Consider the following 23,740-nt stretch of genomic DNA (forward strand, 5'->3'; position numbering starts at 1 on the left):
GATAACTCTTCCAGGCTAATATTGGACTTCTAAGTAAATGTTTTATTAATTTTATGTCATCACACAGCAACTACCATCTTGAATGGATGCTGTGTTAAATATTTCTGTAGAATACAAGACAATCAAATCCAATTGATTTAGATTATTGTGATATGATCAAACATACAAAATGTATAGACCTGTACACCTTCAATACTCTTATGACCGTTAAATCAATCTCATGTCTAAAATATGTCACCTTCAAAAGGTAGGCTACAATTATTTGAATGAATGAAAAACGGGAAACAAATTAATTACAAAACAAACACAACTTAACTACACCCCCCTCCCAACCCCCAAATAATGCATTTGTAAGCAATAATTATGATAATTAAAACAGCCATACTTTATACATCATTTCATAGGTGTAAATGAATGGTTTATACATGTATGAACATTTCAGCAGTATAATGCAGGCTTACTATTTGGCAATGTTAGTGAGAATACAAGTTAGCAGGTGAAGGTTGGCCATTGAAATGGAAATTGACTGTATTTTAATGACACTCAATTGATCAGTTATTTGAGTTCCATTGAGAAAAGCCCTTAGCCAATGAAAATGAGGGTTCGCCTCGCAGGTATGTACCTGCCACTTACAATATGATTCTGTTGCAGAAAGGCTGTGCTTTGCCTCAACCTCACCTCGTCCAACAGTTTCTTTACAGGTTTTGACATTACTGGGTTGGAAGCCCCTGCACACAGAGGTAGAGTGCTAGCTCCAGTGAGGTTGTAGAGACGAGGTGAATATGATGTGCGTTCCTTCAGCAGATGGGTAACTACCCAATAATGTTTTACAACCAATGAATGAAGAGAATTTGTTTGAGCCACAAACAAGCTATTCTGGTCAGTCATGTACATTTCCAGAGGAATAAAAGTGCAGTTTGACTTAAATAGTAAACGATTAGCAGTGTGAATGCTTTTTGTTGTGATCTATGTAGATTAATCAACGTATACAGTGCAAATATTAGATCATTACCATTATTGCAAAATAAACATTACAATACACCTTGACTACATTCATAAGCTCACAAATACAATATCTTTACTACCTGAATGAGAGGATTATGTGTATGCATTCACATATTTGCATATGAAGTCTGTAGATTCCAACATTGAATTGTAGAAAGGTGCAGAGAATACAAAGTATGTGGCCTTTGAAGTAAAACAGTTCAGAGGCCTTGTCCTTTTCAGAGAGGCCTTGTCTTGAAAAGCAATGAAAATTAAGAGGTTAAAGCAACTTGGCAACAAAGTTTAGACCAAAGTTAATTTGCAAATTCGTTATGAGTATCTGAACTCGTTACGCACACAGAGGAACAATAAATATCAGTATAGTAGTCGTTTGTCCCCGGTCTAAACAGATACAGATATGACGAGATTAGACATCCATTCTCCCTCTCATCCTTCCTCCTCCATGTTGTCATCTTCTACCATCTCACCTGACTCTCACAATGACGTCGGCCATTTTAGGATAACATTAGGAGCTCCTACAGTAGGTGAGGAGCTCGTACTGTTTGGTACCTGCCGCTCACTCATTGACACTGTGCCGTTTTGCTGCCAGACTCCACCCCCATGGAGAATCTGTTGCCGAGGCTTTTGGGGCTCGGGGGAGTGGTCAAGACCGGGGAGGACGGATCCCGCTTGGTGGTGGTGGAGTCCACCGAGGAGCAGCTCTTCTGGGGCACCCTAGGCCGTACCACTGCGGTCTTGGGGATGACCGACATCTGTCTCTGCCCATCAACTCCCCTTAGCGGGGGCCTGGTGGGTGGACGGGAGGGGAAGAGACCCCCAGCCAATAGAGGAGGGTTGGTGGTGGAGGGTATGGGGCAGCGTGGCGGGAGGGGTGGGGGGCACTGGTCGTCCTCCTGGGTCTGGGAAGTGTCCGTTCCCTGGCAGGCCTGGCCCTCCAGAGAGTCCTGGGGAGGGTCCTGCTGCATGCTGCTCTGCCTGGAGGTGGTCTTGTCAGAGCCGGGCATATCGCAGCTGTCCGTGCGCCGCCGGGAGCCCTCGTGCATACGGCTGGTGGCCACCACAGCCTTCATGATAGCCTGAAGTCAGAGAAACATGGCACACCGCTGTCAGTCACCAAGCCTGCCTCAGAGACGAGGCATACAGCTGTGCTTCAGCCAGAATCTGAATGTCAATGTAACAATAGTGGTGATTAGGTTCATGCATTCCATTCAAGACAATGGTTGGGCCACAAGCTTACATTTCTCAAGAGGATCAGGACAGCATACAATCATTTGAACTGCAATGTTTGTTGATGTCTATTGTTGTCAAAAGTGCATTACTCTGAGTGAGGGCACAATTCAAACCGTGTCGCTGATGTTCAGAGTTATAGCGCAATTGAAATTTAAAGGCATTGTTCCCGCGTTTGCAGAGACTGCATTCAGTCAACTTAATCAGAAATGTACTTTCAATCTCGCTATAATAATAATTTGAGGGTGCTTATTTGTCCTGTTACACACGTGTAATGGAAATGTGTTTCTTGCATATCCCACCTCCCCCTGAGTTACCCACAGAGAGTGGCAGGTCTCAGCCAGGCTCACCATTGTCCGGTGGCCCTCGAGCAATTGGAGTTAGGTGCCTTGCTCAAGGGTACGGATCCGGGATTCAAACCAGCAACCTTTCAGTTTCTAGCCCAATGCTCTAACCTCGAGGCTACCTGCCACCCTATAACACTGAACTTCAGTGATACGGATTGAATCGAACCCTACATTTTTCAAATTAATGGTCAATTTTTTATTATTCAAAAATAATAAAGCACTCTTGATGCTATCATCAAGCCCCTCGCTCACCTTGAGTTTGCGCCGGGCGTTGAACTCCTGTAGCTTCCTCTGAGTGGTGTCCATGTGGGAGAAACGGGCAGCCTTGCCCAGTACCCAGGGGTGCTCCAGGGCCTCCTTCACCGTCAGCCTCTTGTGGGGGTCCTGCACTATCAGCTTACTGACCTGAGGGGACAGCCAACGGGAGAGAGGTTCTTTTTGACTTAGTTGACCTTGTGGCAGCAATGGAATAGTCCCAAAAGTGCAAACCCCAAATAAAATTCAGCACAACTCGAATATTAACAGTATTTTACATGTATTTGACCCAGGTCTGATAAAGACAGTAATTGTGTAAAGAAAGAAAGAACATTTATTAGATTAAATGTGCTGAAGCAAAGTTGATTGAATCCGGCCCGGAGCAAAACAAAATGGAGGCTTATTTTTTGGGGGAGTCACCGCAGTGAGTGGGGTCACAACTGCACAGTGACCCTGGAGCAATTAGGGTTAAGTGCTTTGCTCAAGAGCACAGCAAGCTCCGGTATTCCAACCAACGACCGTTCAGTTACTGGCCCAACGCTCTCGCCTCGAGGCTACCTGCCGCCCCTGTAAGGACACACCTCAAATATTCCCACCCCTCCCATCTGAGCACCAGCGAGCTGATATAAAATAGGTGAAATACCAAATACCTGGCTGTAATGCCTCAATCACACCGACAGCATCACCTGGATATGTGTGCAACAAAAGTTCAACATTCACCTTCTTCTACCGTTTCCGTTCCTGACACATACATTCAATAAATCCAACGTACGCACCACACCATACTGCAACGCAATGCTGTAACGCAATGCTGCGAAGCTAACGCAGCGTTCCATTGGAAATTAATGTACTTCTGGTGTACCAAAATGCAATGAAGCTGTCTGTGTGATCAAGGCATAACAGGTCAAAGTTGCCAAAAAACGTGCGTTTGAAACTAGCGCAGCCTTAACGCCAGTTGAAAATAGAGCCCCGAGTATTAAAAGGTATTGTAATCAATAACAAACAGCCTTTGTACATACATTTACATAATTGTCAAAGAAAGCAATAATGTTTATAAGCAGACCTTCAAATACAGTATAAGTGTTTTTCATAATAAAAGCCTCTGTTTGAAGTAAACGGTGGAACCCACCAAGTCCTTCGCGTTGAGGGAGACCTCGTCCCACCAGGGGGAGACAAACTCATAGTCGCAGTTGAGGATGCGGCTGTACATGTACTGGTCTCCCCTCGGATCGAAGAATGGTTCGAACCCACACAACCTGAGGGGAGAGGCAACATTTCCCTTGAATGATTTATTTGTTTCACCACTCTCACTTGATTTAAAGACAGATACGGGATACTTTCAGAAAAGAGACCTCTCTAATAGACTTGCATATTACATCCAGAATCCATAGGAGAAAGGGGAATATCTAAAGTTACATTAGCTGCAATACTGTGATGAGAGGACTTCAATTTGTCATCAAAGTGCCAGCTACCCACGGAGTACACGCAGATATTGGGCAAGATTTTAAAGTGTTGTTTCTTTTAACTCACAAGATGTACAGGATCACTCCCACAGACCACATGTCCACTTCAGGACCATAGGCATTGCCTCTGAGGATCTCTGGAGCTGCAGGGTGAGACACGGGGAGGGAGGGAGGGAGAGAGTGAGAGCCGGCTGTCAGCTCCCACACAGGACAGCTCATCCTGATAAACACACTATGAACTATGAATGTTATTTCCTTGAAAGCTGCACCTCCATGAAACATTTCGGCCCTGATCCCGGGGCTGGTCTAGTGGTGGTGCTGCAGCCTCCAGACTACATGGAGGCAGCTGTTCCTTTCCCCGTGACCCCATTCACTTTCTGTGTTTTATCCCTTTCATCCATCTCATATTACATTTGATATATATATATTTTTTACAAATATTATAGTGCGCCCCAACAATTTGCTTTGTTGTGGTTGAAGACGATTCATTGGACTGATATCAATCTCACAATGTCTGTGTCTATATAATAATATATGTCAATATTTCCAAGCCAGGTTGCCCCTTTTAAAGTCACACTGTGGTCTCTATTTCCTTTCATTAGTGTGACCTTGCAATTTGTTTTGTTATGGTTCAATGGGAAGCACCAATCAATAAACACTGCGGGAATGTGACTCAACACACCAGGCGACCCTGATCCTACAATTGTATTCACATTGGGATATATCTGTCAATTTATAACTCACCGCAGTATCCAGGTGTGCCACACACCGTCTTCATGGTAACTTGCTCATCTATTATCTTTGAGAGGCCAAAGTCAGCTGTGAAGATCAGATAATGGTTTAGTGTTAGTATTATACACTGAGTGTTCAAAACATTGTAACACCTTCCTAATATTGAGTTGCTTCCCCTTTTGCCCTCAGAACAGCCTCAATTCATCAGGGCATGGACTCTACAAAGTGTCAAGTGTTCCACAGGGATGCTGGACCATGGCTGGATGTCCTTTGGGTGGTGGACCATTCTTGATACACATGGGAAACTATTGAGCATGAAAAACCCAACAGCGTTGTCGTTCTTGACACACTCAAATCGGTGTGCCTGTCACCTACTACCATACACCGTTCAAATACACTTAAATCTTCTGTCTTGCCCATTCACCCTCTGAATGGCACACATACATGTCTCTATTGTCTCAAGGCTTAAAAATCCTTATTTAACCTGTCTCCTCTGCTTCATCTACAGTGGTTGAAGTGGATTTAAAAAGTGACATCAATAAGGGATCATAGCTTTCACCTGGATTCACCTGTCTATGTCATGGACACTGGTCTATGTCATGGACACTGGTCTATGTCATGGACACCGGTCTATGTCATGGACACCGGTCTATGTCATGGACACCGGTCTATGTCATGGACACCGGTCTATGTCATGGAAAGAGTTCCTAATGTGTTGTACACTCAGTGTACATTTGAAAGGATGAGACGAGCATTGGCCTCATCATCTTTAATAGTTTTATCATTCATGTTACATGTTCTTTATGATACAGAGGGATAGTTCATGTTGTTACCTAACTATTACTTAGGAATAATGGAATGGACATCAATAACAGGAAATACAGTAGTAAACCAAGTCACTCATACTATATCAAAAGTCCAGATCCCTGACTCCTGCCACTAATGAATTCATCTTGGAACCCAGAATCAAATTCGAGATTTAGTTTTGGAGGAAGCATTGATATTTTTTGCCTAGTGTGAGTGGCGAAGTCAACACACCATCCTCTGAAGGCCAAATTAACCCCTCCACTTCGGAAATGCCACCCTGCGAAATCGAGATTAGACCAAATAATCAGTAACGCAAAAAAACAGCGCACCAGAAGAAATGTTCCTCATATGCCTTATACAGTATACCTAATGTCCCCAACAGATGTAACGTCAGTTTATCTAGGAGACGGTCAGTTTATCTAGGAGACGGTCAGTTTATCTAGGAGACGGTCAGTTTATCTAGGAGACGGTCAGTTTATCTAAAGAACAGTCAGTTTATCTAGGAGACAGTCAGTTTATCTAGGAGACAGTCAGTTTATCTAGGAGACGGTCAGTTTATCTAGGAGACGGTCAGTTTATCTAGGAGACGGTCAGTTTATCTAGGAGACGGTCAGTTATCTAGAGACGCGTCAGTTTCTAGAGACGGTCAGTTTTTAATAGGAGACGGTCAGTTTAACTAGGAGACAGTCAGTTTATCTATGAGACAGCCCGTTTATCTAGGAAGGTGTCAGTTGTGTAACAGCCTACAGGTACATGTAGTTACCAATCTTAAGCGGGGCATCCAAAGAGAGGTCAGCGTACAGAAGGTTTTCTGGTTTCAGGTCACGGTGCACCACCCCATTGTCATGTAAATACTGTGGCAAAAACAAAAGAGAACAAAACAGTTGCAACATTAGTTGAATGCACTGACTGTAAGTCGCCCTGGATACGAGCATCTGTTAAATGACCCAAATTTAAATGTAAAAATTACGGCCACAGTAAGCAAACAAAATGCCGCAAAACACACCCTGGGTGACATGTTGACATGACCTTATCAGTTCATATGGACAAGTCGGCCTGTCACAACCAGTACTGGAGTTTGGAATGACCTTCTAAAATGACACAACAACAATTAGAAGAAATTATCTATTTTTAACATTAGCATTTCGTTTTCAGTTTTTCAAAATGGGGACAGATAAGTTTCTAAGTAAACCTTTTCAGTCATGTAATACAATATGTGGGATCATAAGAGGCCACCTTCTCTAGCCCTCCCCCACAGTACAGGCCAGCAGAGCTCAGGGGCAGGGATACTGTTTAACTGAGCCAAGCCTCTACAGAATGGAAATCAATAAGTTTCTAATCATCTGACAGAACTATGATTCAATACTGGATTGATACTCAAGGATACAACATGATTTACCTCTGAATGAGTCTCGATACAATGCTACATTGGTTGGAGCAAAGCCTGTTCCCACACTGTTCCTTTGCAGATAAGTCTGGACACCCTTGCTGTACGTGGTATCAAAATGTATTGCTACAGCCCTAGTTACAGTTAACCAGGTCATCCAATGTACTGTTCAAGGGCATCACAGTTATGCAGCTGGAAACAAGTTCTGCCACCTATAAATATGGAGTTGAAGTTGTAGTTGAGTACAAAAAAAGCTAAATGTCCTAAGAAAGACAGGCCCTTTTTAACTCGGCACACTTCTACCAAGAGAACAAGTCCATTTTAGTTTAAAGTCAACGATAACGTGTGTGTGGACTAGATGACAGATCTGTTCGGGCGTTGAACCTTGAAGAACAGAGAGCAGGTCACACATCGTAGCTTGAGGAGAGAATTGCTGTGGTACCTGAGGGATTCAGACCAATCAGGGCATCATTTAATTTAATTTAAACTGTAAATGAGCAGCCCCTGATCTAAAATAGACTCAACAGATGGGGCCCATTGCTGCAGTAGCTCAGAGGCTCTTTATCTGCTCTTAACATCCTCCCTAACATCCTCCCTGTCACTCAAGAGTCAAGAGAGTTCCAACTATGACTACTGGACTCGTTTTCTAACTATACCATGAAAGCATAGAGTGAAATTGTTATGCTGGTGAATGAGGACCCAAAAGCGACGTAATAGTAACAGAGTCTTTATTCCAGTATTAAACAAATAATGATTCTCCTGGATATTATCAATGGTAAATCCAAAACAGGAAACTGAAATCCTCTCGTCAATAGAGAGGAACGACTGGAGACGCGACCACAGACTGCAGGTCGCTTCAGGAAGGCACAGGCCGTAGCTGACATAGACACCTGCTCACACGCAGCATCTGAAGAAGGCAAAAACACGACAGGGCGGAACAAGGACACAGGAACAGCAAACATCAAACAAGAATCCGACAAGGACAGAAGCGGAAAACAGAGGGAGAAATAGGGACTCTAATCAGAGGGCAAAATAGGGGACAGGTGTGAAAGAGTAAATGAGGTCGTTAGGAGAATGAGAAACAGCTGGGAGCAGGAACGGAACGATAGAGAGAGAGAGCGGGAGAGGGAGAGAGGGAGGAGGAGAGAGAGAGAGAGAAAGAGGGAAAGAACCTAATAAGACCAGCAGAGGGAAGCACAGGGACAAGACATGATAATCAATGACAAAACATGACAGAAATTTAAAGGAAACATTGCTCCTACAAAAAAATGTAATTATGGAACTATGAATAGAATGTGTTAATATACGGTCTTGATAATGTCCTTTTAGATTTCTGTTGGATTATTAACTAGATCTTGTTTTTCTTCCATTCAAAGAATCAGCCAGAGGTTCAGGTACGTCTAAGGTTTTCAGTTATTTAAATGTTGCTCTCTGGACTGTTGATTGTTGAACCCCTATGTTTTCCCCTATCAATACACCATTACCTCACTGATCATCTTCCACAATCGTTTATTTGTGGCAAGTTTGTAGTTTATGCAAGTTTGGTAATATGTCTGTGTTTGTGTCCTTGCATGTTCTGAGTAATTCGATCATGATGGAGCTGGCTTAGCTAGGCCACAGTGCAAGGCAGTGAACTGGCCTGGTCAGGCTCCTAATATCCTCATTACATGGTTACAGAACACTCATTAGGACAGTAAAAAGATCTCTGTACATTAGTCAATTCTCCCATGTGGTTTATTGGCAACAGCTGTTTCGACCAGACAGGTCTTCAAAGTGGTGTAATGTACTTAAGTAAAAATACTTTAAAGTACTACTTAAGTCGTTTTTGGGGGGGATCTGTACTTTACAATTTATATTTTTGCCAACTTTTACTACATTCCTAGAAAAATAATGTAATTTTTACTCCATACATTTTCCCTGACACTCAAAAGTACTTGTTACATTTTGACTGGAAAATTGTCCAATTCACACACTACCATTTGGGGAGAAAAGGGGGTAAAAAGTATCATTAAAACAACTAGGGCTGACCCCATTTAGTTGTTTGGTCGATAGGCTGTTGGTCAACCAACATTTCTTTAGTCGAGCAGTCACAAAATATATATTCTTTTCATGGTGCACAAGTCAGCTGTCTGATTCGTGCCTGTCGCAGTAGACTAAATCATTGCGGGGACCACGGGGATGGCACAGTCCCTCACTCTAAGACGTGATACTGAAATTGTATGTGGTTATATTATGTAAAAATAATGGTGCAACACTAATAAATAGAATATTATTTTATAACAAATGCGCTTTTCCCGCGTTGGATATGGTTGCTGTCCGTGGTTCTGAAGCATAATCTTCAATGTGCCGTAGAATTGACGACTTTCCCTATGTTGCTATGTGCATAATAGCAAATTGAACCAGCATATTGGGATTGAGAACAATGTGGTGAAGGCAGCAGCAGCAGAGACGAGGAAACAGCCTAAAGCCTTATTCGGACGGGATTAGTATACTGGGGGTGGTCGGGTAATGTAATTATGAGCACAAGCACAAAACACCACATCTGTCATTTTAGTCCCRTCCGAATCTGCCATGGCGGCAATTTGTACATGGCAGGAGAGTAACAATTCCAGCCAGAATAACCTACTGTTTTTTGGCGAACTCCAAGGTTCTATGATAATACTAGTCCCGTGCGAATCGACATGTGTTTTGTGAGAAATGTCTTGGTTTGACAGGTGTTGCTCATTCTTTACATTACATTAAATAAGCGCAATATTTTTTTACTTACTCATTTGCCAATATTCAATAACTAAAAAATATTGCGCCTATTTAATGTAATCCTTGCTGTTAATAGCTCGCAAAGCAGCATACAACTGACCTAACCGTTTGCAGGGGCGGAGACAGAGTGGTGTCCGGGGTTTCATTCACTACTGGCAGTTTGATGCTGATTGACATCTCATTTCACCTCTAGTTGAAAGAAGCATTTATTTTGACGTTCGGCGGCGCATTTTTCAAATCGAGGACGAGGAAGAGAGAATTTTAACGTTGTTTGCGAGACACAGAAGAAGAAGAAGAACATACAGAAGAAGAGAGAATATTTGTGTGTGTGTGTGTGTGTGTGAGAAAGAAAGAAAGAAAGAAATTGAGCTGCAGTTCCGAGGTAGAGACACTGACTATTCATAGTATGTTAAAGAATTCTAGTGAATTAACCCCAGCATACAACCCTTTTAACACTATCTGCCACATTGAAGAACTCTGGGTTAAGTGAAATATCACTTCTACCTCTAATCAGCAATCATAGCTTTCACCCTGAAGTAGCCTTGGCCACCCCCTTGGCCGCCCCCTTGGCCGCCCCCTTGGCCGCCCCCTTGGCCACCTCCTTGGCCACCTCCTTGGCCACCCCCTTGGCCACTCCTTGGCCACCCCCTTGGCCGCCCCCTGGCCGCCCCATGGCCACCCCCTTGGCCACCTCCTTGGCCACCCCCTTGGCCACCCCTTGGCCACCCCCTTGGCCACCCCTTGGCCACCTCCTTGGCCACCCCCTTGGCCACCCCCTGGCCACCCCATGTATAAAACTCTAGTTCCGCCACTGAACGTTTGGAAATGATCAGTTCACTTTTGCATCCATAGCCTTAAAACCCATCTCAAGTGCAAGTGCACTGTTCAGCTCACATCTGAAGACTGGGGGGCATTTAGGACGTACTGCGGATCGCTAAAATATCCTAATGATTATGATAACACTTCCTCAATTCAAATATGATGGCGACACTATACCAAAGATGGTTTGGTTCAGAAATTTGGGAACCAAGCTGGAGTTTTCAGTGTAGCCCTGTTATCGCCTATACTTGATGAAATATATTCACGCTTAGAAAAAAAACCTCAAGGCTTCCTTCATAACTGTCAGTTTATAAAAATAAAAAAAGAATTACTGGSGGCAGTTTGGRAAAAACGAATCCTGTCCGAATGTTTGGACATTCTGGGGTAATAATTCCATTACCAACGTTCTGTAGTAATCCATGTCCCGTGCAAATAGGACTTTGCCTAAGAAATGTGAGGAGAGTGCAAACCCCAACTTAATTAGGTCTATAATCAATAGCCAAACTGTTCAATGTGCCTGGCTTTATAAATCATCCATATATATCTACAGAAATAAAACAGATCCTGCTTCTGTTGAGCACCAAGCCTCATGCAAAGACAAAATGTTGGATTAAGCAATTTCACAGATTCGTCTGTTTTTAATCTTTGCTATGCTGTAATAAAGGCTTTACAATTTTTGGGGCGTTAGAACAGACTGGTATTACTTATAATGAGATTTAGTGTTTTTTTACACTGTTCCAAACAGGCAAAAAATTATATTTCAATCTTGTTTGTCACACAAAATACACASAGCTTTCGCTCCTGTACCCTCCTTGTTCTGGATCTTGATTTTTCTTGACTCAAGTAGTATTTTACTGTGTGACTTTCACTTTTAATTGAGTCATTTTCTATTAAGGTATCTTAACTTTTACTCAAGTATGACAATTKAGTACTTTTTCCACCACTGGGTCTTCATAAGGTCTGTCATTTGAACAGTCATCATCATGATTGTGCTAAGGTCAGGACCTCTCCAGTATAGGTACATCTATACAGTGGGCCTCATCAGCCACCCAGAGAGGCCGTATGAGGAGACTTCTAAATGACCTAGTCAAAATATTTGCCCAGTTTCCATGGTGACTACCCGCTGAGGCCTACTGGGGCGGCTTACAAAACCCACGCAGCGACATGCTCACTTGTCATTAMCGCACACTTCCCTTCCCGGCTGCGAACGCCGGGACTCATTCTGGGAAATTAGCCAGCGACGTCTCCGAGAAAGCCTGTGGTTACGCCCTGGGTCTGCCATTAGTTAGTTAGCATCGGCGCTAAGTGCCTGGCCTGACTGCTATTTGTTCTAATGGAAAACTTTATTCACTCCCCTGCCAGACTGTCTATTGATGGGTCCCCGCTCAGAACCTTTTGAACCCATCTCTCCTGAGATGCTCCGGCTCTGTCTGCCTGGGGGAAAGGTCGTAAATCAGAGAATCAGCTACCATTAGCGCCGACTCTGCGCTGCAGAACGCTAGCTTGGCTGGATTGGGAGGGTCCAAAGTACACCCATGACTCATAGCGGTGTCGAGCTGTGTTAATTAAGTTTGTGTGCCTGGGCTCTGGACAGATGTTGTTTTTTAACGAGATGACAAAAAAAACAGTGAGAATCAGGACCAGCCTGCTAGATACAGGACAGAATACCTTGATCTCTATGGTGATTCCTTACACACAAACTAAAGCATGAATCATGTTGAAAGATTTCTGGGCACATTTCTTTTAGATTTAAGGGAAAATGTTGTGGACTCATGGAGGCTTGATTAAATAGGCATATTTMATCTACAGAAAAAAATGTATGATTTCATGGATTTATAGGTGATATTGTAAAACAATGTCAGTGCTAGACATCTATATCGGCTTGCTGTGATTAAAAATGCTCCTGCACATGTGTATATGAGTCACAAGTAACAACCTACTGGTTCTGCTGCATATCCCTACAGAGCAAAAACCTGCTCCAGAGCGCTCAGGACCTCAGACTGGGGTGAAAGTTCACCTTCCAACAGGACAACGACCCTAAGCACACAGCCAAGACAATCTTGCTTTGTCATTATGGGGTATTGTGTGTAGATTAATGAGAGGAGAAAAAAAACAATTTAATCCATTTTAGGATTAAAGGCTGTAACGTAACAAAATGTGGAAAAAGTGAAGGGGTCTGAATACTTTCCGAATGCACTATATATCCCTATGGAATGGCCTACGCACAGAGGCAAAATGCCRAATGGAAATTCCATAATTTGGTGTTTTGTTGATGGTGGTGGAAAACGCTGTCTCAGGCGGCGCTCCAGAATCTCCCATAAGTGTTCAATTGGGTTGAGTTCTAGTAACTGAGACACACAGACAGACACCCTTTAAACCCCCTATGCTCCTTTGAGAACCCTCTTTCAAATTCTAGCCATGGTAGCCAAAATAATCATAAATAACTGGGCATTTTTTTACATGACCCTAAGCATGATGGGATGTTAATTGTTTAATTAACTCAGGAACCACACCTGTGTGGAAGCACCGGCTTTCAATATACTTTGTATCCCTCATTTACTCAAGTGTTTCCTATATTTTGGTAGTTTCCTGTGTATAGGGAACATGCAGTGCATATACACTGAAGGTAAACATGATGGTAAAAGTAGCTCTGAGGTGATTAACTATGAGATGAAGCAGTGAGGGGAAAATAACTGAAAGACTATGAGTGGTTTTGCTTGTCCACTCACACGTAAACAAAACAAAAAAACGTGAACTCTGCATTGCCCCTTCTCTCTGTCACTCTCACATGCCTCAATACACACACACACACACACACACACACACACACACACACACACACCACACACACACACACACACACACACACACACACACAACACACACACACCACACACACACACACACACACACACACACACACACACACAATCATAAACAAATGATGAACCCTTACTCCAGATTAAAAGCGCACGGAACAAGCAAACGTGGATTAAATGTTTCCCACCGCCACACAGCCACCAGTGTTAAGAATGCTTTAGAAACCAAAAGCAGTGTTCTAATGGGCCGGACGGCAGCGGCCTGGTTGTCAGACAGGCACATACTCACTGTTACATAACAGGCAGCCCACATCCCTGCTCCCTCTCTTAGTCAGAAGATTAAGAGTGTGTGGGGGGGGGGGTTGATGGCTCTCTGAGAGGATTATTTCACACTTGCGGCGCACTAAACACACATGCACACGGATACACACGCGTGCGTAGAGTCACTCAAACACACGTACACTCACACACACACACCTATCTGCCATTCCTCAAACTGAGGCTGATGACACATCTGACCCATATCTACCACCCAGAGAAACATAGTGGGTGTGTGTGTGTGTGCAGCCAAGCCTCTACTGTAGCTGCATGTATAATGGGATTACAATACAGGCTCGAACACTATTCCTCTGGTTGATATTCATTGATGCSATTGCCAAGTCCTAAACCCCAAAACATTTGTTCAGGTATCATTCTGCCTGAAACACCCCTCAATGCCGGCTGCAAGTTAAGTGCAGTGATTGCAGTTGCACATAATGGCCCACACCGAAAATAACAATCTGAACATATTGACCTTTAAGATGAAATGTGATTATGACTCAAAGTAAGTGTACAGTTAAGTCTCATAATTCAGTGCAGTGACTGGACACAGTAGCCCATGGATAAGAGCAAACTTGAAACAAATGTAACTTTAAGCTTTAAAGTATGTGTATTTTCCTATAATTTTCCTAAGGATAAGAGACCGTCTCGATTGAACAAGCTTTCTCAAAACATCATCACTGAAAAGTCTCCCTCAGCTCGATGTTGACCTGTCTTCTATTGAAGCCAAATGATGCAATCATACTGAAAGACAAGACACGAAGCAGCAGCAGCACCTCTCTCTTCCCTGCATAGAGGCGTGATGTGCATCTAAGAAGTCATTCTAAATTCCAAGGCATTTGATTTCATGAGGCACAGTCCTACTCAACAGCTCATCAGTGGCCATTCAATCACATCTCTTACCGCCACTGCCTCCAGAATCTGCTTGATGACGTGGGCAGCATCTCTCTCGCTGTAATATCCTCTCTCCACAATCCTGAAAGAGCAGAAAGAGACAAACTTACAGGGAGTCAAAATGTTACACGGAGTTCAAATGCCCCACTTTGAGAGATGATTAAATTCTTAACTCTGTGAAAGTCAGAAAACATGGAGAGAATTGTAGGCAGTTGTTACTGCTAAAGCTATAAGGTGATAGGAGGATAAAGAGATGAAAGTGTTTTCATTTCTTTACAGTGCTATTATATCAAAATAAAACAGAACAGTAGAGAAACGGTCTATGATATTGCGTAATATTCATAATGAGTTCTACAGATTGGGTGGGGCCTGTGCTCCAAACAGTCTTCTAATCGTTTCCTTGGTAACAGTGCTGTTGAGGGCCATTACAAATTTCATTTTCTAATCCTTTTATACTCTGCATCTTAATAAAACCAGTGTCATACATGTCTGCTAATGACAAAGCAGGGAAATGGAACGGGGGGATCGCATGAGGCCACTGGTTCCACCTCTGGCCCCGCCAAATTGAAACCAATTTCAGCAAGGATTTGAGGATTAGACAGGGTCATAGGGGTGGTATATTTTGGGCGTAATCACCTGTCAAAGAGTTCCCCTCCGGTCACCAGCTCCAAGATGAGGGCGATGTCTGTCTCGGTCTCAAAAATCTCCTTCAGGCGGATCTGAGGAAGATGAGAGGAAGATGAGGAAGAAAAACACTAAATGTTGGAAAAACACAAGATAACATATCAACAATATTAATGCTACCAGAAAGAAGAAGTCACCATTAATGTTCATTTCAATCATGCTCTTATAAATAGTTAATAAAACAACATAAAATTAACAAAAATATAAAAGCAACATATAAGGTGTTGGTCCGATGTTAGAGCTGAAATAAAAAAATCCCAGAAATGTTCCATACTCACAAAAAGCTTGTTTTTCTCAAATCCATCCACTTGACAGGTGTGGCATATCAAGAAGCTGATTAAACAGCATGATCATTACACAGGTGCACCTTGTGCTGGGGACAATAAAAGGCCACTCTGAAATGTGTAGTTTTGTCACACAACACAATGCCACAGATGTCTCAAGTTGAGGGAGCGTGCAATTAGTATGCTGATTGCAGGAATGTCCACCAGAGCTGTAGCCAGAGAATTTCATGTTAATTTCTCTWCCATAAGCCGCCTCCGATGTCGTTTTAGATCATTTGTCAGTACGTTCAACCGTGCTCATAACCGCAGAACACGTGTAACCACGCCAGCCCAGGACCTCCACATCTGGCTTCATCGCCTGCGAGAGTGTCAGAGACCAGCCACCCGAACAGCTGATGAAACTGTGGGTTTGCACAACTGAAGAATTTCTCCACAAACCGTCTTAGGGGAGCTCATCTGCGTGCTTGTCGTCCTCACCAGGGTCTTGACCTGACTGCAGTTTGGCGTTGTAATTGACTTCAGTGGGCAAATGCTCACCTTTAAATCCACTGGCATGCTGGAGAAGTGTGCTCTTCACAGGTGAGTCCCGGTTTCAATTATACCTGGCAGATGGCAGACAGCATGTATAGCATCATGTGGGGAAGTGGTTTGCTGTTGTCAACGTTGTGAACAGAGTGCCCCATGTTGGCGGTGGGGTTATGGCATGGTCACGCATAAGCTACGGACAAYAAACACAATTGCATTTTATCGATGGCAATTTGAATGCACAGAGATACCATGAAAAGATCCTGAGGCCCATTGTTGTGCCATTCATCCACCGTCATCACCTCATGTTTCAGCATGATAATGCACGGCCCATGTAGCAAGGATCTGTACACAATTCCTGGAAGCTGAAAATGCCCAGTTCGTCCATGGTCTGCATACTCAGCAGTGTATATCAAAACATTTTTGTTACTAGTGTCCAACAACAAGTCACCACTATTGTTCATGTCAATTATGGTGAGGCTTAGAAAAGGGTTTTACATTTTTTTTTAGTGGTGTCTCAGATATTTAAAAAAAATATTTAAAAAATAACGTTTAAAAAGAAAACTGTAAACGCTTACAATATTTGGGTGGGAAAGTCGCAGCAGAACTCCAATTTCAGTCCGCACGATTTTCTTGTCAATCTGAAATGGAATGAATGAGAATGAGACGTGTGCATTAATATGATATTATACATAGTCTAACTCAGCTGTTCAAAATGCCAAAAGAAGGACTCACAGTTTTCTTCAGGACCTTTGCAGCATAGGGCTTCTGTGTCTGCTTCTCCTCAGTGCGAAACACCACTGACGTAGCCCCCCTGGCAAGAAGAACAATCAATCCACATCAACAACTATGATCATATGGTTGTCTCTCCATAGTGCAATGATTCAGCATTTTAGCTCTGCTCATGCTTATGAATCATTATTTCATTGTTTGTAAGTATTATGTAATTTGCTCATATCAACATAAGTAAATACATATATGTATAAACCATTTTATTATAAGCACGTTTAGTCATACACAGAGTAAATCAAGAACAACAGATTGTTACATGTAATTACTTAATTCAGTGATAAACAAACTATGTAATAACGTTTAAGCTGACCTCCATCTAAAGCATTACAATGACAACTCCATGTAACATGTGGCCAATGTAGAGTGTCAATGGTGAGCCCTTAGATGTCCATCCACATTCTTATGGCAAAGATGGATATAAAAGTCATTGTAGAGGGAAAAGCTATTCAGAGCCATGACACCATTACATGAGCGAGCAGAGGGTAGCTCTAAGTATGAGCTCAAACCCTGAGTAATCTGTTGATTTGTGACTGGGCTGTCTTGTGTTGTCTGTTGCTTTGAAACCTACTTGGAAATCTAGAGATAATTCCCTGGCCAAATGTACACTGAGTGTACAAAACATTAAGGACACCTGCTCTTTCCATGACATAGACTGACCAGATGAATGCAGGTGAAAGCTATGAGCCCTTATATATGTCACGTGTTAAATCCACTTCATTCAGTGTAGATGAAGGGGAGGAGAAAGGTTAAAGAATCATTTATAAGCCTTGAGAGAATTGAGACATGGGTTGTGTGTGTGTCATTCAGAGGGTGAATAGGCAAGACAAAAGATTTAAGTGCCTTTGAACGGGGTATGGTAGTAGGTGCAAGGTGCACTGGTTTGTGTCAAGAACTGCAACGCTGGTGGGTAGCTCAACAGTTTCCTGTGTGTATGAAGAATGGTCCACCACCCAAAGGACATCCAGCCAACTTGACAACTGTGGGAAGCWTTGGAGTCAACATGGCGTTGTGGAGCGCTTTCCACACCTTGTTGAATCCATGCCCCGACCAAATCTGTTCTGAGGGCAAAATGGATGGGCTGGACATGCCCGAGAGATGAGTTCGGATTGGTCTTCCATGTAGCATGCTTCTGTCTATAACATGAGCTGCTCTGTATGTGTAGGTAATCCTTTCTAATGTGGCTTTTTGAAAGATCTCACAAAGAACTGCAAAATTGTTGCTAATGCTCTCCACTTTCTGGAGGAAGATCGTGCCATGCTGACTCTCTCTGACTCTGATGAGGAAATCCCTGATTTAGATAAAAACAGTTTCACTGAACCAGACAGTAAACAGCGATCAACAGTGTTTTTGTCACAGAAGAAGATGACCGAGTTTTGAAGTCAGTGGAATGCCCAGTGGAAGCAGAGAATGAGTGCTATGTAGATGGAGAAAATTCTGGCATTTGATTGCAAATATGCGGAGGGAGTTGAAAACAGAACACACAGAAGGCGGTTGTATAAAACCATTGTGTCTCCGGATTACATCTTCAAACTAAGGGCAACCATGGCATCTGTGACAGAGAGGGAAAAGCGTTCATCCATGTATACGGGTAAGAGAGTCTAGCTAGCTACATTTTCAGATATTATACATTTCTAATTTTGTTAGAAAGTATTTTCATTTCAAGTTAAAGTGTACTGTTAGCTAGCTAGCTAATGTTAGCTGGCTGGCTCACTAGCTAACGTTATGTGTATGATCTGTATAATAATATTATTTGTATCTTAGAAAGCCATTTTGCATTGCTAGTTATAGCCTAATGTTAGCTAGGTAGCTAACATTGAACCTAGTTGGTTAGCTTTAGCTACCTGCAGATTCATGCATGGTAGTAACGTTATGAGTTGGGATTATGGTTCATTGTTTAGTTAGCTGGCTAGCTACATGTCTAAACAAAAGACTCCACTATGCAAGTAACCATTTCACAGTACCGTTGACACATTCTGTATCCTGTGCATGTGACAAATAAACTTAGATTTTATTTGATATAGTGTGTGTTTACCAGAGACGGTAATGTGAAGAACAACATGACCTGCACCAAAGTCAAATTAGGATATAACGTTAGGCCAACGAGACAGAGTCCAAGTTCTAAAATTSTCCTGTAGAATGCCCTGCTTTTATTTTGTCACACTCACAACCGTAAGCTATTTTTTGTAATTAGCTCGCCATTAACTTGTAAATGATGTTGTAAGCTTATTTTCCTGTAATAATTAATAAAAATGTGCTAAAGTTAAGACCTTGTCAGCTATGATATAGTCATTATTTGAACTGCCTAGTCAGCTAACATAACATCAGCTAGCCAGCTAACATAACATCAGCTAGCTAGCTAACTAATCAAACATAACTCTTAGCTAGCAAGCTAACATACTACATCAAGCTAGCTAGCTAACATAACATCAGCTTAGCTAGCTAACATAAACATCAGCTAGCCAGCTAACATAAACATCAGCTAGCCAGCTAACATCATAGCAGTACTCAAAGCATAGCTAGCTAACATAACATCAGCTAGCTAGATAACATAACATCAGCTAGCCAGCTAACATAACATCAGCTAGCCAGCTAACAAGCTAGAAACTAACCAAAACATTGTTTAGAAAGTTGCTTTTAGTTGCCTGGTTTGCTAGACTGACATTTACTGAATGCATTTATAAACAGATGGGTTTATTGGTGTTAAAATACACCAGATATGCTATTTTGGACCACCAGGCTACTGATGTCATACTGATGTGGGACGACAATAGTTTGATGTGGGACGACAATAGAATGTTCATGATGTCACTGCAACAACTGTCTACAGACGTGGATAGACGTAGTATAAACCAGCCTTTAGTCTTGAAATATTTGGTTGTTTAGTACACTGTTTAGTACATGGCCTCACATGTGAATCTTTAAAGAGATGGGTGCGGCTAAGGCTTAAGAGTGTGTGAACGATGCTGAATGTGTGTAAACAAAGCAGAGCTCTCCAGTAGGTGTACCAAAACATTCAAGGGACATTTTCTCAAAAGTGGGGTTACAAGTTTATCAACTTCCAAAGCAGAATTAATTTCTCATTTCTCATATTTCTAGCTCTGAGTCTCACATTTTTTTCTATGTAAAAAACAAAATTTCAAACGTTGCTACATAAGACCGAATCGAGCCGGTTGGTCACATATTAGGAAGGTGTCCTTAATGTTTTGTACACTCAGTGTATATTGTTAATATTTCCAACTAGTTAAAGCAGCAGCCACACCAGTAGCAGCTGAGTTGTGGGTTGCCTAGGAGAACTGCAGCACCCCATGTGACCTCACACATACAGATGCTTATGTTTGAGTCCGTGTTTCGGTGCTGTATCTATGTAATGTACAGTACGTGATTTAGAAGAGTCCCACTGGTTCATATCTGTCGCTGGTATCTTACCAATGAAGGATATTTGTTCTAAATAAAAGTGTGTTTAAATATCAATGTGAAGAGACCTTATGGAAATAGTATTTGGATTTAAGAATACATTTGATACCGGTATATCATCATCAGCTATACTTTAAATATGTAAATKTATCACTATTTAATACCGTTATCACAACTGGTATTTTGGTCAATCGGAGTCGGAAGTCAATTGCGTAAAACTGAACTAGGTGGTTATTAAGAGGCAGGTCATGGTAAAACCCACAGTGTAATAATGAGTACTGGCAGCAGCCAGCAGACATCTGAGACTTCCCCTCGCTAGTATCCCAATGTGGACACAGCGCTGTGCCCTGGCCTGCTTAGGAAATGAGTCCCTGAATCTCCAGCTGTCCTGCTCCTGCTAATACAATCCAGGCATCATCCCCAGCCCTCTCGACTCTACTCTAATAGCTGTAGRGTCTCCTTGGCAACCAGGACACCTCTCCTCGAAAAGTAGACACCTAACGACTATGCATGCCCTTATATGGGGAGGCCGGGGGAAGCTGAGAGTAGGTTATGTACAGTATGCATACATGCATGAACCCGGTACCTGTGGCTGAACGGGCCTATTGTTGACTAACGATTTACCAACTGTAGATACATCATCAAATGCCGATCACAGATGATGATTAATTCTGTAAACATCCGATTCTGAGTCAATATGCACTGTTGGTGTMAAATTGTTACTGCTAATTCTAGCAACATTTTGTAATCACCATATCACTGGATTTTAGTCCAGTGTTATCTATTTAAGTCCTATAGAGGCACGTATAGACAGCTTTTTGAGAGCTCGGTATACAGTTTATGTTTTACTGCTGACAGTGAGATCTCTCCTTTCAGTCGCACACAGAATTTGGTGACAGAATTGGTGCCCATCCTTTATGCAGTTGCAGGTGAGGAGAGAACTGTTAATACAGTGAAATGAGATGTAGTATAACAGACATGGCAGCATTAGAGCTGCATTCTGAGGCTTTTACCTGTTCCACAGCTATGTCCAATGGAAACATTATGACTGACTCATTCTACAGGGCCAATCTGAACTGCACTGTGCTGGTTTGGATGTTCTCTTTACAYATTGTCCTTTCCAGCACGGTCCCACCAACTATATGGTGGCTGTGTAACCAGGCCAGCCCAGTACAGCTCTGCTTGGCTTGGATTGGTTTTGTCCTATAGTGTGAATCAGGAATTACAGCGTGCAGGTGTTTTCAGTCAGGAGTCCAGACCACCTATCTCTCTGACATGGTGGGATACTGTTGTTTACACTTGTTGCCAAATTACCTCATCAAATGCATGAATGCACAGAAGGGYTCCAATGACCACTCCATTTGACAGTCAGACCTCCAAACACTCCACTGACTCTCACTCCAAGGAACAAATATTAACAAGTTGACATTGTCAATCTGGACGTGATGTAAAAGCGTACTTAAGCCATAGAGCATATGGACGGAGGGGAGTGGAGGGTTCAGAGGTAATGGGAATGAGAGATTCCATATAAAGCCTCAGAAAATGGGTCTTAACACCAGTTTCCTTTCCATACTTGCACTAATGCCCTCACGTTTCACTGTTGTCCTGTGATAATTAAGACATATGTTGAGCCGTTTACCATGATTGTCTATTTCCATAGCAAACATGTTGGACTGGTTACTCCTCTGACAGAGTGTAGATCTCTGACAGAGTGAAGATCTCTGACAGAGTGTAGATCTCTGACACAGTGAAGATCTCTGACAGTGAAGATCTCTGACACAGTGAAGATCTCTGACACAGTGAAGATCTCTGACAGTGAAGATCTCTGACACAGTGAAGATCTCTGACAGAGTGTAGATCGTGTGTTGACATGTTGAATGTGTCTTGACAATAATATTATTAGGGCACTTATGAGGTGAGAATATGGGAGGTGAATTGTCAGGAGGAGCTGTCCATGGCCTGAACTCGGCATGCAATGGATGAATTGTACATGAATGTGTGTTCTGTCTGTCTCAGACTATCAAATCTAAACTATGTGATAGACACAGTAGATGAATACTGACATTTTAAACATGGTATTTCAAAATGAACCCTTTAGCTATAGCCATAAATGAATATGTCAAACTAGATCCCAATGGATGGAATTCCACTCATAATACTGTATGTTTTTACAGAACATGACCAGAAACAACCCTTTTGATAGTTATGATGCTGGTGGTGTTTACACATTGGTGTCAATAAAGGAACAGTTCAGTACTCTACCTTCCCAGTTCAGGACCCATGGTGTAGAACTCTTCCATGGAGACATCTCTGCGCGATCCATCGACCCAGTATTCCACGGGGCTGGCGCCCGAGCGTGAGGTGGGCATGTTGATGTTGGCCAATCACACAAATCACAGGATTCCTGAGGAGCGCAAAGCCCAAACGCACGCACTACTTTTCCTGTTTTTAAGATTAAAACGTAATGTTCAGATTAGCAAAACGAAGAGAAGGCATTATGTTTAATGAATTCCCCCGCGCCAAATAACGACAAGCCATGTAGAGCTAACCAGTCTTTGGTTAACAACTCTCACTGTTATGTTCAGTCAAAGATAATCCAAATGTTTACGTTGACACACAGAAATATATTGTCAGCGCCGATATCAAAACCCATGTAAACTTCGCATTACAGCGCAAGCTTAGTCACTATGCAATTTATCACGTAACAAAAATCATCCATTATTGTTCTATTATTTGTACCGACACTATTTAATTCGCGCATTCATAACCATCCTTTACTCGAAGTTTACTGCACCATATTCACATTTGTCGCAGGTTCCATGGGGCCTCGCGGTGTGAGTACCCGAATCCATAAACATATAGCCTACGCTTTGAAGCGTTTGCAGCACAATCCCACCCACAACAGTGTACTCATGAAAACATTACTATATCATGCAACGAAGCACATCAATAGTCCCGAGGTCCATGACAAAGAACATTCCATGGTCCGATATAGAATACTTTAATTAAGGTGCGTCAATAATCATGATCCGTCAATAGGCCTATGTGTATGTTGTTTGATAATATTCGCAAATATAGATTTTGTCTCGCGGCTGATGCACGCTTCACTATTGGTCTCTATATGAACGCCCATCCAATGGTCTGCACTTATCTCGCTATACAATGTGTTCCTCCTTTCATCCTTGGTTTGGGGTGGGTAGGTGGTGGCAGT

The 23,740-nt window shown here is 42.5% G+C and overlaps 1 protein-coding gene across 1 annotated transcript; it reads right to left on the bottom strand.

Annotated features, from left to right (window-relative positions):
• Positions 1-361: 361 nt before the first annotated feature.
• Positions 362-23,740, bottom strand: LOC111952601 (calcium/calmodulin-dependent protein kinase type IV). The gene is made up of 12 exons (XM_023971444.2): positions 23,333-23,740; positions 22,792-22,971; positions 17,059-17,137; positions 16,902-16,964; positions 15,467-15,549; positions 14,840-14,912; positions 6,600-6,690; positions 5,042-5,116; positions 4,365-4,440; positions 3,964-4,090; positions 2,832-2,984; positions 362-2,081 (listed from the first exon to the last, which is right to left on the bottom strand). Exons 2-12 carry the CDS (start codon positions 22,896-22,898, stop codon positions 1,566-1,568), a joined length of 1,443 nt encoding a protein of 480 aa, XP_023827212.1. The 5' UTR covers positions 22,899-22,971; positions 23,333-23,740; the 3' UTR covers positions 362-1,565.

Source organism: Salvelinus sp. IW2-2015, linkage group LG26, assembly GCF_002910315.2.
Source record: "Salvelinus sp. IW2-2015 linkage group LG26, ASM291031v2, whole genome shotgun sequence".
NCBI lineage: Eukaryota > Metazoa > Chordata > Actinopteri > Salmoniformes > Salmonidae > Salvelinus > Salvelinus sp. IW2-2015.